This window comes from Equus asinus, chromosome 13 (assembly GCF_041296235.1).
Source record: "Equus asinus isolate D_3611 breed Donkey chromosome 13, EquAss-T2T_v2, whole genome shotgun sequence".
Classification (NCBI taxonomy): domain Eukaryota; kingdom Metazoa; phylum Chordata; class Mammalia; order Perissodactyla; family Equidae; genus Equus; species Equus asinus.
This window is the reverse complement of record NC_091802.1, coordinates 55,900,514-55,918,300: the sequence shown is the minus strand read 5'-3', so window position 1 is coordinate 55,918,300 and position 17,787 is coordinate 55,900,514. Positions and strand designations below refer to the sequence as shown.

The following is a 17,787-nucleotide window of genomic DNA, read 5'->3' as shown; positions in this document are numbered from 1 at the left end:
CCCTGCTGCTCCCTAATCCTGAGGAGGCTCATGGGCCTGAATGCTGCCCAAGGTCACCTGATCACTCCCACCCCGCTCCCCACTCCCAGCCCAGCCTGCTACCTGCCCTGCCGTGCCTGCCACAGCCAGGTAGCCACTGTATTTGCAGAGGAAAATCTTCTGGATGCCCAGCCGGGGATCATCACTGTAGGGGTCGAAGGAGCCCACCTGACAAGGGAGAGGAGGCCCATGAGCGGCCATAAGTGCCAGACTCAGCCTGTCCCTGCCCTCCCTGGTTCCCAGGCTCCCAGACTCACCTTGCGGAGTGGGGGCCACTCATCTTCGCCCTGGGCACTGAGGTTCTCGTTGGGGTCTGTGTCAGTGAGGAACACTCGTACCGTGCTGAGTTTATAGAGCAGCCGCAAGCAGACGCCAGAGGCGTCCCAGAACCGCACCGTGCCATCCTCGTGCCTGTGGGCAAAGCCCACCAGCTAGTGTGAGAAGGATGTGGGCCCGGGGGTGCCTGGGACTGGCACGCATCCCTCTGGGCTCTGCTTCTGCCCCATATATTCTACTAAGCAGAAGGAGAATGGCATTAAAGTCACCTACCCCGTGAGCAGCAGGTCCCTCTGGGGCGGGGCTGGGGCCAGACTGGTGCCACCATCAATGGGCCACTCCTAGAGAATGAGGCCAACAAGTCCATGGGAGAGCTTGGCCCCAAGGTGGGGCTGGGGCTAGCACTGGACCTACCATGGTGGAGAAGTGTGTATTCTGCCGGCTGCCAGCAGCGATGATCCGCTCCCACAGCTTCAGGGGGATGTTGGAGACGTGGTGGGAGCAGGTGATGGCAGAGCAGTGCAGGGAGGCCAGGTAGGGAGGCTGGACCAGCGGCCAACCGGCTGTCTGCAGGTCAATCACCACCAGCTCCTCCTCAGCCAGCACCACTAGTGCGTAGGGGTCATCAAAGGCTGAGGGGACAAACCAAGGGCCAGGGGCTGCAGAAGCCAGTAGGAAGCAGTTTGCCCCAGCCAGCCCTGTGGAATCTGAAGCTCTAGGGTTGGAGCCAGGGAATCTGCATTTTAAAGATAAGCTCCAAATCCAACAATGTATAAAGAAAATCCCACCATGACCAAGGGGGATTTATCCCAGGTGGGCAAGGCAGTTCAACATACAGAAATCAATTAATGGACTCCATCACATCGATGGGCTAAAATGGAAAACTACATGATCATATGGACAGACGCAGAAAAAGTATTTGACAAAATCCAACACCCATTTATGATAAAAACTCTCAGTAAACTAGGAATAGAGGGGAACTTCCTCAACTTGATAAATAATATCTACAAAAGAGCTACAGCTAACAACATAACTTAATGGTGAGAAACTCGAACTCTCCCACTAAGATCAGGAATAAGGCAAGGAGGTCCCCTCTCACTACTCCTTTTCAAGTCCTAGATAATGCAATAAGACAAGGAAAGGAAATGAAAGGTATAGAGATTGGGAAGGAAGAAATAAAACTGTCTTTGTTCACAGATGACATTATCATTGATGTAGAAAATCCTGAAGAATCAATTAAAAGACTGGACCCTGCTGCTGTGTCAGGTGTGAGGAGGGAAGAGGCTAAGAAATGAGGAACAGCAGGCTTGGAGTCTCCCTCCAAATGGCCTTGAGGCTGGGAAAACACAGCCTAGGGTGTCCCGAGCAGGCCCAGTCCCCTCACCTGCAGGCCTGGGCCTTGTCAGGTCAGTCATTTGGGGAGGAGGCCTTCCCTCCTGGAGATCTCCTGCTGAGCCTCCTCTCCAGGTTTCAACATCAGCCCTTCCTGGTCTTGCCTGTCACCCAATTCATGAGGCTGACTCAGGGCTTTGCTGTCCTGGCCAAGCTCCAGGAGGCTGGCTCAGAACTGGCCCCAAGCTGCACCCCCCGCCCCACCCCATAAGGAGGGCTTCAGCATGTCTAAGCCAGGACCCCCCTGCCTCAGACAGGTAGGCATTAAACCCAACCGTACAGATCTGCCCTCTTTGGGCTAAGGCCCACCAGAGCTGAGGAAGGGCAAAGAGAGCTTCAGATGGGCAGGAGTTGTGGCCAGCAAGGATGAAGCCACAGGCCAGCAGGGAAGGAGAGAAAGAGACTGATTTTGGCTGCTGGCCTTGGAGGCACTAAGAAGGGATAGAGTGGGGACTCAGGGAGTGGCAGGTTTGGGAATGCCTGTGCAGGCCCCTCCTCTTTATTTACAGATGGACCTGCAACTCCACACCTTCCAGTGACTAGCCCCCCACAGCCATGCCTGAAGCTCGCCTACCTGCTGCAGGGTCTGCCTCGGCAAGGACAGTAAAGTCAATGACACGGGAGGTGAAGTCGAAGGCTGTCTGCTGGTCATTGTGGATCACTGAGATGCAGTGGCGGTCCCCATAGCTGGCCCGAGGCATACCACCCTGGAAGATGGTGAAGGGCGACCTGGCAGGCACAGAAGAGTGGGGGTGGGGAATGGGAAGCGGCTCCCGACAGACCCCAGATGGCCACAGGCTCAGCAGGCAGCTTGGACTTTCCTGTGACCGGCCTCCATGGCAGGGCCTGAGTGGAAGGCCAGTCTCAGGGTGAACGCTCACACAAGGTCCCAGGAGCAGGCGGGGAGGACCGACTGCAGCAGCCCAGGAGAACCTGGGGGTGAGGTAGGGACGTGCAGACTGCTGGTTCTGAAACACTGCAGCCACTCCTGCTTTAACCAGAGGGGCCCCTCTTTCTGCTTTATATTGGGTCTCCCTACATGATTCTTTCTGAGGAAATGGGTCTGCTGCTAAAACAGAGTTTGAAACCTGCTGAAACAGGTGGCTGGGCGGGAGGGTAGAACGGTAAGATGGGCATGTGTTTTCAGGAATTAGCCCTTGCTCCTCTCCCTGGAGTCCAAGACCTGAACGTGGGACCCAAAGGCACTCGCTAGGTGCTGTCTCCCCCAGCAGAGGCCTTTTCGGCCTTCCTCTAGGAAGGCTCTGGAAAGGGAAGAGGACAGAGCAGTCGTACCTACCCCTGCCTGGTGGTCAGCCAGAAGATTTTGGTAATAGCTTTGCAAGGAAAAGGACCTACAAAAAAAGGATTAGCTTGAACGGGTCCTCCCACTCAGAGGCACGTGGGCCCGCAGGCACACAGCTCCCTCACACCCACACATGCCCGTGAGTCTTGCTCTAAGCCAGCCACAGTGGGCGTCAGAAACCTGCCGTATGGCTTTAGACAAGCCTTTGCCTCTCTGGGCCCCAGGTTTTTCTCCTATGAGTTGGGCACCTATCCCTGAAGGCAGGATAGAGCAACTGGGAACAGAGAGGACATTGCTCTGCAATGAACTGAAAGGCAGTGCCGGTGACAGGGCAGGGTGGGCAGAGCACTGACCGTAAGGCACGTGGCTGCGCAGGGGCTCCGGTGGCTGGGCGTCGGTGGACACAGGCCACTGGTGATAGCTGCCGTCAGAATGGCAGCTGACAATCAGGCGGCCGTCCCGCTGCCAGCACACGTTCTCCAGTTGCTTCGGGGAGGAGAGGCAGAGAGTGCGGGCTGGGATCAGGGCGGTAGTCCCCTCGCCCGCACCCCCACCCCTCGGCACATGGGCTGCATGGGATACGCGGGGTCTGGGAGAGCCACGTGGCGCCTGCCACTGTCCCAGGCACCACCCACCTGGCTGCTGAGGAAATGGCAGAGCACACGGCTGCCCCGCAGGTCCCAGATGACAACGAGGCCCCGGCTGTAGCCGATGAGGATCTGGTGGGGGTCTCGAGGGTGTTCCTGCAGAGCCTCCACCATCTCAAACACGCGCCGCTGGCGGGCCTCCTCTGGCAACCTGGGTGAGGGGAGCCCTGTGAGCTTGCCGCCGTCCACCAGGGGGCAAAGCCAAGAGCAGGGCACAGCACGCACGGTGTGCCGTGCAGCAGCAGGCACGGGATGCACCAGCATGGAAAGATCACCAGGACACATCGCCAAGGGGAGAGAAGCAACGCGTACAACAGGACAGTGATAGCTAAAAACTCCTCGAGGATGCACACGCAGGTGGCACAACTCTAAGGAAAGGCAAGGAAGTGATTTCTAGAAAAGCCGATATGGTGGCGGCCTCTAGGGGTGGAGGGAGTTGTGATTGGGAAAAGGCACATGGGGGCTCCTGGGAGGCTGACAAAGTGCTGTTTCTTTGCCTGGGGCTGGCTGCAAGGATGATCACTTTACAAGAATCCATTAAACTGGGCCAGCGGCATGGCCGAGTGGTTGGGTTTGCGCGCTCTGCTTCAGCGGCCCAGGGTTTTGCTGGTTCGAATCCTGGGTGCAGACATGGCACCACTCATTGGGCCATGCTGGGGTGGTGTCCCACATGCCACAGCCAGAAGGACCCACAACTAAAAATATACAACTATGTACCGGAGGGCTTTGGGAGAAAAAGGAAACATAAAATGTTAAAAAAAAAAAAAAAAAAGAATCCATTAAACTGTACATTCTTATTTAGTGCATTTCTGCAAGGAGGTGGTATTTCATTATAAAAAATTTTAAGACCCACAAAACAAAACTCTATCTTAGCTGGCTGGGCTTTGAGCCTTGACCCCTTCCTCCTTCTCTGGGCCTGGAATGCTGACGTGAAGTCTGGAGGTGCTGCAGCCAAAAGAACACCATGAGGTGGCAGGCACAGGACCAAGAGCCAAGACCAAGGATGGTGAGTAGGAAATAGAAACGGCCTGGACTCCAAGGGGATGACTATGCCCCAAACCCACCAACCCTCCATGTTTGATACATCCCCAAAGACCAATCCTATACACCAGGGACAGCTGGCATAGGCCTTTCCGGAGGTAGAATTCAAATTGGGATGGGGAGGTCAAAGGGGCCTTTAACCTTATTTGTAAAGTTTTAATTTCTGGAGAGATGCTATAAGGATCTATTATATAATTAAAAAAATCAATTGATCTTAAATGAAAAGTAAACAATGCAAGAATTACACCATCTTGGAAAATACAGAGAAGCATCAGGAAGAACTTAAGAGGAAGCTGTGCAGCAGGTCTGATGACGCTGCCGACTCCAGGTATCTGCCCTCCAGACTTCCTCTTGCCAGCATGTCTGCACGCTTCACTTACTCATTTAAAAACTGGAATTACACTGTAATACACTGTTTTGCAACTTGCTTTTTTTCTCCCCTACTTAAAAGACCATGGCCATTTTCTCATGTTAGCTCAGGGCCAATCTTCCCTACACACACATAAAAAAATTCTTTGAAATATTCTTTTTTTTTTTCCCCTAAAGATTGGCACCTGAGCTAACAACTATTGCCAATCTTCCTTTTTTTTTTTTTTCTGCTTTATCTTCCCAAACCCCCCCGTACATAGTTGTATACCTTAGTTGCAGGTCCTTCTAGTTGTGGGATGTGGGACGCTGCCTCAACGTGGCCTGACGAGTGGTGCCATGTCCAGGCCCAGGATCCGAACCCTGGGCCGCCGCAGCGGAGTGCGTGAACTTAACCACTCGGCCACGGAGCCAGCCCCCTGAAATATTCTTTTTTTTTTTTTTTTTTTAAAGATTTTATTTTTTCCTTTTTCTCCCCAAAGCCCCCCGGTACATAGTTGTGTATTCTTCGTTGTGGGTTCCTCTAGTTGTGGCATGTGGGACGCTATCTCAGCGTGGTCTGACGAGCAGTGCCATGTCCGCGCCCAGGATTCGAACCGACGAAACACTGGGCCGCCTGCAGCGCAGCCCGCGAACTTAACCACTCGGCCACGGGGCCAGCCCCCCCCTGAAATATTCTTAATGAATGCAAATAATGCCCTTATATGGATGAATACTGTGGGACAATTAGATGGTTTCAACTTTTGCCATTAAAAACAGCCCTATAATGATCATTCTTGTGTATGCATTTCTCCCTTAGGATGGAGACCTTTTCAGAGACAGAGTTGCTAGACTAAAGTGTTGGATATTTCAAAAAGTTAGTGTTGTCAAAGTGGAGGTTGAACAAGGATTTAGATTGGCACTAGGGGTTCCCGGGGCACTCAGCTGGGAAAGCCCAGGGGGTAGCCATGGCCGAGGGGAAGGCCCCTCCTCAACTGGACTCCCACCAGCACAGGGTGAGGCAGGCACTGGCATGGCCACACGGTGAGGAGCAGGTCCTCCCACCATCCTGCCCACAGACCGGGCGCCTAGGCTGAGAACCAGCCGTGCCTGCCATCTTGCAAACAGTCCTGCTCAGACCATGTCACGCTGCCCTGACTCTACCCTGCCAAGAGGGAAAGACACAGCTTATGCTCAGAGGGACCCAGTCCCAAGCAGGAATCCTCCCAACCCAGCAATGCCCTGCCCTGGACAGCCTGGCCCTACGGCTGTGAGTGTGTTGCAAGCTGGTCCAGAGCCCTTCAGGGGCACAGTCCCGCTGGCTCAAGCCTCAAGCAGCTCCATGTCCCAGCACCCTGGCCTCCTCCCCACCCCTCGTAACTGAAGAACATTCCATTGCTACCAACCCTTCATCTCCTCCCTGTCTGGGCCCCAGCCCCTCTCTCCACACCCAGACTCGATCTGACTATCACAGACACCACCACAAAGGAGCAAAGCTTCCAAAATGATCTGAAGAAACCTACAAGGTTGTGGCTGTCAAGTATTGTTAGCCCTGGAGCCTGCGTGCAAATGGAAACCTAGCAGACACCAAAGCACAAACATCAGATGCTGCCCCAGCTGACGCAGGGAGGTTTGGGCCCCGTCCGGCCCCACTGCAGAGCCCCTGGAATTTTGAGATACGTGGTATCAGCGCAAAGAAGGCTGGACTAAGAGTTAGTGCCATTACACAATCATTGAGCCTATTTTCCTCAGCTTTAAACGAAGTGACAAGTCACCCCCAGGACCTCTTTCAGTGCTATGAGGCTAACACACTATGGAGTGAGATTCTCAGTTTGGGGGACAGGTGGGAAGCTGAAAGTCTCTCCTCCCATCCCCATAAGACTTCCCAGGAGAGAAATAAGCTTCTGAGACAGTATCAGGGACCAAAGGAAGGAGGACATGTGCAACTCGAGGGATGGGTTCCTAACGGCAGCGGGTCTCCGGGCTCACCGCTGCAGCACGGCATCCGGGCTGATGGTCCGGTCCTCCAGGGTGCGGAAGGCAGGCAGCTGTACCACAAACACGTTGCCGCTCTCAGTGCCCAGGTAGAGCAGCTCTCGGGAGGAATGTGGCAGGACCACGGTGATCTGTGTGGCACTGGGGGCAGCCCTGCAGACAGGAACGGCTGTGAGCTGGCTGCTGCCCAGACAGGGGAGACCCCACGGATAGGATCCCCCACTCCTGGCTGCCCTCACCAGCCCAGGGAAGGCCTCGCCAAGGGAAAGCAGGCCTGTGAGAGCCTTTAACAGGGTTCATGGTATCTTGGGCCAGGACAAACATAGTGGTTACTTTCTGTCAAGACAGCAGACAGATGGCAGAGAGCTTGGGCTGGGAGGCAGAAGAATCTCTCCTGCACAGGTGCCGTGCGGATGGAGGGTGGCAGGCACCAGCCCTGCATCTCTATCCAGAGCGCTTGCAGGTGGAGATGCATTGGCTCCAACACCTGCCAGGACTGCCAAAGGCTCCACAGAACCCTCAAGGGTGATCCCCCCCGGTGTGGGGTGCATGGGGCAGGCTGGCTGGGGAGCAAGGGGACTGAGTCTTTACCCTGGGGGGCCACGCAGCATGAAACTCTCATCCTCCTGTAGCTCTGACACCCCACCTTTCACCTTCAGGCTCCACAGGTGCAGGCTGTTGTCGTCCAGCAGAGTGACCAGCTGGCACTAGGGAGGGAACAGGATGGGGGCAGGAGTCTGCTGTCTCATTAACCAGGGAGCACCATGGCCTTTACATACATGGGTGGCCCAGTCAGTGCTGGTTGTTTCAAAGAGCCCCACAACCAAGAGACCCCTGGCTACTGTTAGGGTGGCCCATGAATCAGAGCTGGGGACAGGCAGGTGGTCCCAGGTCCTCCCAGCAGCACCAAACACCCAGCGCCACCCAATGACTGCTTCTCTACACACCCCTTCCGGGAGATATGAGAGTAAGAAGGGCATGGAGGGGCCCTCACCTGGCCAGGCAGGAAATGGATCTGCACTACGGCGTTGTTCTCCCGGTGCAGCCCCATGAACTCCACCCCTGGGGCACCATAGCTAAGAGCAGCAGGCTCAGGAAAAGCTCCAGAAGGCAGGATACCACCCCTGGGCCCACCCAAGTGCCAGCACCTCTGGGCCCATGTGGCAAGGAATGTAAAACAGCTGGCAGCAGAGAAGGGCTTGCCCTCCCTGCAGAAAGCCGAGCTGTGTCTGAGGCCTGGGTGGGGAAGAGAGGTCAGTGGTCCTGACCCTGAGGGTGGAGTCAGCCAACCAGGGAGAGCTTTCCTAGCCAGGCAGGTGGGAGTGACTCCTTAGAAGGGTGAAGCCTTATCTCTGCAACTGTTAGGCGGCTCGCTGTACCCCCACCCCCAGCCCGCAACCTGAGCTGCAACAGACTCATCAGCTACCACACAGTGGCACCTGTGCGAAAACACAGAGCACACCTGTGGGCCCACCCCTGGCAGCCATCGCTGTGAGTCTTGGCACTGGGGATTGGTAACCAGGATATGGCCATGGCCTGGCAATGATTAACCAGCTGAAGGAGGGTTGAGCTGGCCATGGCACCTGGGCCCCTGCCGTGTAGACACCATCTCCAGCCTGGCCCAGCCGATTCAAGGCACCCTGCCCTCCACGCCCGTGCTGCAGCAGAGAGGGACGGAAGAGAGTTACAGCTTCACTGGAAGAGACACCAGCTGGGCTCTCCACGGGTGGTCCTCCACCTCTCAATTTCCCTAGGTCCCACCCTGGCTCGCTCTGCGGGCTTAGGTCAGATTTGAGAGTGGCAACGGGGCTCCCGGACTTTTAACCCAGCCCAGGCCAGCCAGAGGAGCCAAGCAGTGGTCCCCCCACCCTCAAATCTGTGCGCTTGCCTCTGAAATGGCCTGGAGGCCTCGTCAACCCAGAACCAATGCTTTGGATAAAAGATGATCCAACTGGACTATGTCCAGCCTCAGGCCAAGGAAGGACTATCCCTGCCAACCAGAAGTCCACTCTACCTTCGGGTGTGCGTGCGCACACGCGCGCGTGTGTGTGTATACATGGGGGGCAGAATCTGGAAGAGCAGCCGCCTTAGCACTGCTCCTCTAACCCAAGGCCACTTTATCTCTGGTTTGCACAGAGCTCTGGGGCCAGTCTACTGACTCTCACTGGGAAAAAGGTTTAAAGAAGCTTCGTGGCCCACCCCCCACCTCCACTTACTGCATTCAGGGTGGACTCCTGAGAGGGTATTTGGAACATCCCAGGAACAACAGGAGTCACCTGCACCTTGCTTTTATTTGGAAGGTGGGGGTCCTTCCTGAATCTCACCAATGCCAAGGCCCCTGCCCCTTCCAGGGCCTCTCTGGGTAGGAGCTGGGGGGATGGAAAGGATACAGCTTGACAGCTCCGGAGCGGGTGCCGATGGCCAGGATGTGCAGAGAGGGGCTGTAGCCGAGGGCACTGGGCTGGTGCGGGAAGCCATGTTCCACCGTCTGTAACGAGAACCACACGGGCACAGGCCTGCAGACATATCCCCTCCGCCCCTCCACAGCTGGGGGGCCAGTGCTGGATGGCGGGGCTGCAGCACAGAGCCACCCCCAGCAGGAAGGAGGAATTCAGTCATGTTTGGGTTGCTACCTAGACGCACCAGTGTAGAGTCAATCCCAGACCCTTCTGGGCCCCACCCCCTATCCATTTCTGACCCGGTGCTTGGCCACGTGGCCATTCCTGGGCGCTCATTCTCCCCAACATCATGATGGCCACTTGGTGTTCTCCAAGAGCTCTGACTTGGTTCCCCCACCACTCATACTGTGGGTGACCAACCCAGCCCTCCTGAGGCGATGCGGGGAAAGTAAGGGAAGCTTTGGGGGCTAGCACAGGTTGTTCAGGAAGCCTGGTTCCACTGCAGCTCCGGGCCGGCCCCTGGGTCCCCGGGAACCCACAGTGGCCCTTCCCAGTTCTGGGCTTTCTGAGGCTCCTCCAGTCCTGAACATCAGCTCTCTCTCAAGTGCCCTCGTTGTCACTGTGAGTTCCCCACCATCTTCCCAGGGAGGAAGTTTCTGGAGTGTTGTTGTAGATGCATGCTTTTGCTCATTTCTTATTAGAGAAGTAATATACATTGTAGAAAACTTGGAACATTTAAAGGAGTTTGAAAAAGAAGAAAAAAAATTACCCATACTCCCACAACCGGAAGTAACCCTTGCTAATATCTCTGTGTCTGCGAGTCTTTCCTATGCCTGTGACTATATGTGTGTATGCGTCCGTACGTAAAACCCAGAGACCTAACTGGCGTCACGCCACATGGTTATGCATGTACATGTAGGTCTGTCCTTCCACCTATAGCCAGCCCAGGTTGTTAAAAACACTAGCACGAGTCAAACAGCTGAAGAATATTCCCTGTGTGGGGGTGCCTTAACTCACCAGGGCCTCTGTTGTTGAACATTCTCTTTGTTTCTAGAGGTTTTGCAATTGCTAGGTGCATTGATGACCATTCTTGGCCTCCCATCTTTGCCTGCACCTCTGAGTGTTTCCTTAGGCAGTGTCCCAGGGGTGGCATTACAGGTTAAAATGGTAGGGATGTAGACATGCCAGATTTAGATTGACAAACCATCTTCGGGAAGGTTTTTGGTCGTTTCTTAGTCAGCTAACCCTGTGCCCCACCTCCCCCCGCAGGGGATACTGAACCTGGAGAGCTGGATTAGAGCAGGCCAAGGGTGCCGGCCAGCTGCTTTAAAGACATTTTTTTTTTTTTAAACTATGCAAACACTGCCCCACAGAAAAAGGCTGCATGGATGAGGCGGCTCTCCCCAAGCCTGGGCTCTTCTCTGGGCTTCACTCGGCCTCAAAGGGGCAGAAAGAGATAAGCCCTGGTAACAGCTGCCATGATAGCTTAGCAAACCCATCTACTGCCTGCCTGCTCGTCCAGTCCAGCCCAGTCCAGTGGTTCACGGAAGGAGGCCCTGTGCCAGGGTAGGGCCAGAGAAGAGAGCTCCAAACAGTGCCTATTCTCGGGATGCCTGGGGCCACACAGGTGTGGGGGCCCCCTCAGGCCTGGCTCTTTGCCGGGAACACGGACTGTCCTGCAAATGGCTGTACCGGGAAGGGACAGCTGGGAGGGCACAAGTGACCCAGCAGGAGCCCCCCTGCCAGCCCAGGTCCCTGTTCAGCTATGTAAAAAATGCAGAGCGTGGACAAGCCTTGGGGAGATAGTGGAGTGTCTGGAATGTAAACGTTTCCCTGGAAAAGGAGGGCAGAGCACACGATGGGGTGTGGGACAAGCCTCCCCAGAGGCCCCCGCTAGGCCGTCAGCCAGCCCCAGGTTGCTGGGGCCTCAGGAAGTCAGCAGCCAGAGCTCAAGAAAAGGTTCTTGGGAGGGTAGCACTTTCCCACCAGCACCAGGAGCCGCAGCTCAGGGCCAAAGCCTCCGGAATCTGGAGGACTCTGGGAGAAACGTCCTTGAGGCGGCTGGTGGCCAGCAGGAAACCCACACCTGCGTTGCTCGGTACAACAGTCACAAGCTGTGTGCATAGACTGGGCACTTGCAATGTGGCTAGTGCCACCAAGAAACTGAATTTTTAATTTTATTTAATTTTAATTAACTTAAATTTAAGAATGGACACAATTCAATTATTGGAAAACTTCTCAGGAAGGTTCTTGGGTTCCAAAGGAACAGGGGGCTGGAGTCAGGCAGACCAAACTTCAAATCTCCCTTTTCAACTGTAAATCTTCCAAACTTTAAATACAGATCACATATTTCCAAAGAAAACTTAATGTCTGAATTGAGATGTGCTGCAGGTGTAAACTATACTCAGAATTTCAAAGATTTTTAATTAAAAAACAGCTAAAACTAAAAACTTAAAAAATCTCACTAATTTATATTGACTACATGTTGAAACAATAATACTTCGGATAATATTGGGTTAAGCAGAATATATTATCAAAATTAATTTCACGTGCTTAAAAACACTTGCAATGTGGCTTCTACAACATTTTAAATTCCTTATGTGGCTCATATTATATTCCTGTTGGACCAAGGTGCTGCCCTAGACAATTTTGCCTCAGGACACCAGCAGGAAAGTCAAGCCGAAGAGAAAACGGTCTACAGCTTTTTGTCAGGCTTTCGGGCCACAAATTTTCCTATCAACTCACCAGCAGGAAGTTCTAACAGCCCACCTGAGTCACTCCTGCTGCAGGTCAACCTCTTTTCCCAGACCCCGAGGGAGGCCAAAGGTCAAGCCCATGGTTCAATCAGTTGTACCCATTCGTCATTTCCTTCAGGGTCCTGGGGACCCTGAGTCCCCCTCTCGCCCAGCCTCAGCTTCTTCTCTATAGGGTGGTTTAGAAAGAACAGGGACTGAGTCAGCCCACGAAGCTTTGAATCCCCCTCTGCCACTTAAAAGGCGCCTGGACTTGAGCGAGCTACCTTGCCTCTCTGAGCCTCATTTCACAGCTGACAAATGAACAATATCAACGACTGCCTTGAGCAGGGCTGTCCTCCACTTGGACACAATGAACCGCGAGTAGACCTCCTGACCGGCTGGAAGCCTCAGCTGCCCCCGACAAGCACACAGGCCTTGCCCCATAAGCCCGGCTTCCTTCTAAGGTTCTCCATCACTCCCTCGTATCCCGCGGGGCGTCTTCTCCAAGTTGACAACTAGAGGGACCAAGGTTCCCTCAAGAACAAAAGAAGGGGAGGGAATTGAAAGTGAACAAACTATTACACGGATGAGTATGGCTGAATCTCAAAAACATATTGTAGAGTGAAAAAGCTAGGCCAAAAGAATACATACTGTATGAATCACGGTGACCCTATAGGGTCAGGGGCCAAGATGGTGGGTTGAAATGCAAATAGTGTGGTAACGGGATTCCCTAGGTCCTGGAGGGGTGAAGGGGAGGCGGCACCCTTCAACGTGCAAATATGGCCCACTGATCCCTGAATGAGGCAGTTATAACACATCTCAGAGGCAAAGTTGAGCAAGGAGTGTAGGGGCCCCAGGCCAACAAGAGGCCCAGGGGGTCTTGTTGGAAATGGGGAAGGAAGTGATGAGGATTTGGGGAGAGGACCGAGGTCGGTTAATGAGGGGACAGGGAAGAGCTAGGAACCCAGGGCCCGAGCAGCCTTGGGAAGCAGGACGGTTCCACAAGGCGCCTCTGGCCTGTGGTCCAGTTGTTCTCCCAGCTCGGATGCCCTTCCTACTCCTTGGTTGTCCCTCCCTCTGACTTTTTTTTTTTTTTCTGCTTTATCTCCCCAAACCCCACGTACACAGTTGTATATCTTAGTTGCAGGTCCTTCTAGTTGTGGGACGTGGGACGCCACCTCAACGTGGCCTGACGAGTGGTGCCATGTCCGCACCCAGGATCCCAACCCTGGGCTGCCGCAGCGGAGCGCACGAACTTAACCACCCGGCCACAGAGCCAGCCCCCCTCCCTCTGACTCTTAATAGCCTTTTAAGATTGGCTCTCCCACTAGAGTACCAGGTCCACATGGGCAGTGACCTCTTCCCCCAGAAGGCACAAGAGGGTAGGCTCAGCCTCCAGGCACAGAGCAACCCTGAAGTCTCTCTACCCAGGACAGAGGGTGGGGCGGGACTCCGCCTGGGGACAGCAGGCGGGGATTCCAGGGCCGGCCCTCCCAGCTTGAGACTCCAGTGACTCTAGTTGACGTCTCCAGCTCAGGTTCAAGCTAGGTTGACCAACGCCTGACTGCCAGGGGGGCAGTCCTCCCCCACTTCGTGAGCTCAACATCTAGCTCCCTGGCCCTGCCCCCACCCTGCTACCTGGCTCAGGTGACCTCTGCTAAGGGAGGAGAGAACAATGAACTCTTTTGACAGGGAGTTGGGAAAGGAGAGATTTGTAGGAGCCGCCAAACTGCAACACTAGCCTGGTGTGGGAGAGAAAGCCCCCTCTGTCCCATGCTGGCTCCAGGACCCCATTCATGCTCCCGGAAGGGACAAAGCAAAGGTTGTTTGTCAGAGACAGTGGGGGCCCTTCATCCTGCCCTCAGCAAGGGGGGACCTCATCCAAGATGGAAGGCTGAGGAGTTCCTAGCACTTGTCTGGGCGGGAAGGAGGGCTGCCCAGGGCCACGGCGGGTACGCCTGGCTGGCGGGGCTGGGTGGCACTGCCCTACATTGGGTGTGGTCAGCTCAGATTCCTGGTGGTGGCAGAAACCTGTCCCTCCCCGTGTGGCTGTCATCTGACACCAGGGGCCCAGCCTCACAAAAAGCCAAGACAAAACAACCTGGCCCTGGACAGGGGCAGCCGTCAGGAACACACTGTTTGTTCAGGGCCTGGGGGTGGGGAGGTAGGCTGGGCAGGAAGGGCCCAGGCTTTATCATCCAGCTGGTCTGGGCGGTTTCCCTAGGGAGGGAGCGGCCTCCAGGGATTTTCAAGAAAGACATTTCACAGTGACACAAGCTTAGATCCCCTCAGAGTCACTTCCTCCCACTGAGGTCCCAGTGTGTCCCACAGTCCAGTCATTAGGTCCTCAGTGGCCTGCCTGGCACTGCCAGCTGACTTTTCTGTCTTTCCAACAGGCTCAAGGACCCACCACACCCACAGACGACTACTTCACTGGCCAAGAAGCTGAGGCTCAGGAGGTGAAGTCACCACCCTAAGGCCACACAACTGGTCAGCAGATGGAACCAGGAGTCCTCATTCCCAGCCAGTGCCCTCCACAATGTGCTTGGGCTGTCCAAGCCCTAGAAGCCTCAGTTTCCTCACCTGCAGAATGGGGACATCACCCACCTGTGATTCATCATGAGGACGAGGCGAAGACAAGGTAAACCCTGATATGGCACCAACTGTGTGCCAGGCACCATTTGAAGCAATTTAGCTTACTTAGCACACCAACCTGGGTGTAGAGACTATTATGATGCCCACTTTACAGATGAGGAAACTGAGGAGTAGAGAGGTGAAGTAATGTGTCTGCAGTCACTCAGTGAGGAAGTAGCACAGGTGGCATCTAGACCCAGGCCGTCTGGCTCCAGAGGCCCTGCACCACCTGGCCCCTTTGCTACTTGGCACAGAGCCCTTGGTGAACTGGAGTTGCCCCTCTGCCAGCCAGTCTCCAGCAGAGGGTTCAGAGAATCTGTCCACAGACATGTTTCCTTCCCAGGTAATGAAGCCAAAGGAACAGGACATGCCGCTCTCCCGCCCCCGGCGTGATGTCCCTGCTCTTTGAGGCATCTCGCTTGGTGTGGGTGTTAAGGAGTTTGGCCAGAAGGTAGGGGAGGAAGAGGCCCAGCAAGGGTTTAGAAGCCGGTGTCTTGAAGCTGCTTGGGGCAGGCCTATGATGGTGCCACTGTCCCAATTCCCTCCCAAGCACAGTGCCCTGCAGACTGGCACTTCCAGGATGGAGCTCTCAGAAGAGGTGACCAGAGCCACCTATCTGGTCTAGTCACTGCTGGCTTCACCAGATGTGGGCACTCTCCAGAGGGCTGATCCTCACCTATGTGTGAATAACTGCTGCATCACAGGCCACCTGAGGCTCAGAGCTCCGGCTCTGCAGATCCCACCAGATCCCACCGTCTGCTAGGACCCTCTCTCACCCGAGGGTCCCAAGGCTCCCCAAACTAAACCTCAAGCCAGATAACATCCACAGAGCTGTGCTGTCTGATACTGTAGCCACTAGTCACGGATGGCCCTTCGATTATTCATTTAGTCCTCACACCAACTCTATGAGGTAGTTTCTATTATCATCTTGACAAATAAAAATGGCAAGCAATAGGATATATTGGAGTATATGAGGAAGCCATTTGGTATAAACATAATTCGGCCTGACTTCTTTTTTTTCCTCCAAAAGGGCCTGACTGGCTATTGAGCACGCATTGCATATCTGCTTAGACATTTCCTTTGGCCAGAACAAAGGCCCTTGAGATAAAGATGCAACTTCCCCCGACATTAGCATTTTTCTTTAGGCTAGGAACTGATTGCTGCACTCACCTCCCAGCTCACCTGTGACCACCCAGCTGGAGACAACAGACTGCCAACCTACTGTGTTCACAGAGACAGAAGACCTACCTGCTATTTCCATCAATCGCTGTGCCGACAGAGCAGTGCCAGAGCAGTGCCGACAGAGCAGTCTCGTGACTATTGTGGGAGGGACATTTCAATCCTATGTGAAACATCCTCTTTGAGGGTATATACCCCCACATCTTTGGAGTGCTCTGTTCCTTTGTGGAAAGACTCTCCCGGGTTATAATCCTCAGATTTAAGCTCAGAATAAACTCACCCAAATTTTCATTTATAGATTGGATATGGATTATTTTCGTCGACAATCTCCATTGCAGAAATGAGTGACTTGCCCAAGGTCACCAAGCTGGTAAACCCAGGCAGTCAGGTTCCGGGGTTCACACCACTAACCCTTGGGTGAAACTGCCTCTCGATGAGTGGAGACCATGGTTGTTGCTATTCTGTCCAAACCAGACATATCACTTTCCTTAAACCTGCGCCTCGTGCCTCCTGGTCTCCCACCCCAGTGCTTGGCACCTTCACCCACCCAGGATGGAGACCCCACAGTCATGGTGGACACCCACCTCCCTTCCCTGCCCTCTTACTCCCACATTCTCTCTGTCACCAGGTCTCATCAATCTGATGCCCTGACTAGTTCTCTAATCCAGTGGCCCTCAACCAGGGGCCATTTCATCTGCTAGGGGACATCGGGCAGTGTCTGGAGACATTTTCAGTTGTACATCTTGGGGAGGGAGGGCCAGGGATGTTGCTAAACGTCCTCATCACACAGCCAGCCCCAGACGTCAGTAGCGCCGAGGTTGAGAAACCCTGCTCTGTTCATGCCCTGAGCCCCACCCAGTCACTGCAATGGTCTCCTAGCTGCTCTGAGTGTACCTCTACAGGTTAAAAAAAAAAGGCCCCAGGGTTATCGTCTCTAAACCTTAAATGAGACTGCTTCCTCCTCCGCTCAAAACCCACCAGGCTCTAGTGTGTCAGGCCCGGACTCCCAGGTTGCAGCCTCCCTGACCCCTAGCCTGGGGAGAGCCTGGGGCTGGGGAGGGCCTGGTGTGGGTGGGACCACCTAGGCTCCCAAATCTTCCAGGATCTGGCCTCACCCTCCAATTCTAACCCTTCAGGCTCCACCATGCACCTAGAGCCTAGATGAGACTAAGCCCCTGTCCCCCAAGACTATCCCTTCCTCCTTTCCACTCCCAGGAAGTAGAATTTCATACCGTCAGGACTATAACACTCCTGGAGGGCAAAGGTCTTATCATCTGAGATTCCCACAGCTCCAGCCCTGGGCTGTTTATCCAGTAGGTGCTCAATGCAGGTTTCTTGCAAGTGAATGGAAGGAGGAAGGAATTCCAGGAGGCTCCTCTCCCCCTTCCCCAGCCAGGCCTGGGGCTAGGGCAGCCAAGTTTAGGAACAACCAGTTGTGGGGCATGGGGGGAACAATTCCTCCACCCCAGTCCCAGCCTGCTGCACAGTTGGAACTTGGGAAGGGGGTTCCTCCCTCTTTGTTGAACCTGTCTACCCAGTTTCCACTGGAACTGGCCACCTTTTGGGGTTGTGAAATCTCGGTGTCATCAGGGACAACGGAGACGCACAGGGGTGACCTAGGCCCCCCAGCAGCTGCTGAGGTTCTGAGACCTGCACTGAACACCCATGGGCAGCTCCCTTTGGAGCAAGGGTGGCAGGCCCCTGGGGCCCCGAGTTCCCCCATTCCCAACACCTGCACCCTATTTCCCAAGGCCCAAAAGCCCTGCCCACAGCTTCCTTCCACCAGTGGGAGGAGGTGTTCA

At 54.7% G+C, this 17,787-nt stretch overlaps 1 protein-coding gene across 6 annotated transcripts in view; it reads right to left on the bottom strand.

The window, feature by feature from the left end:
- Positions 1–17,787, bottom strand: part of LLGL2 (LLGL scribble cell polarity complex component 2) — a 36,287-nt gene that overhangs the window by 5,473 nt on the left and 13,027 nt on the right. For all 6 annotated transcript variants that reach the window (XR_011493940.1, XM_014839823.3, XM_070483623.1 and 3 more), the window contains 12 exons: positions 9,429–9,526; positions 8,033–8,114; positions 7,630–7,745; positions 7,033–7,191; positions 3,646–3,808; positions 3,364–3,496; positions 3,005–3,059; positions 2,282–2,436; positions 730–947; positions 589–656; positions 297–450; positions 103–207 (listed from right to left, as the gene is read on the bottom strand). Coding sequence is in view for 5 of the 6 variants with exons in the window: in XM_014839823.3 (XP_014695309.1) it covers positions 103–207; positions 297–450; positions 589–656; positions 730–947; positions 2,282–2,436; positions 3,005–3,059; positions 3,364–3,496; positions 3,646–3,808; positions 7,033–7,191; positions 7,630–7,745; positions 8,033–8,114; positions 9,429–9,526 (1,506 nt within the window). In the remaining variant the exon portion in view is untranslated. The remainder of the gene's footprint in view (positions 1–102; positions 208–296; positions 451–588; positions 657–729; positions 948–2,281; positions 2,437–3,004; positions 3,060–3,363; positions 3,497–3,645; positions 3,809–7,032; positions 7,192–7,629; positions 7,746–8,032; positions 8,115–9,428; positions 9,527–17,787) is intronic.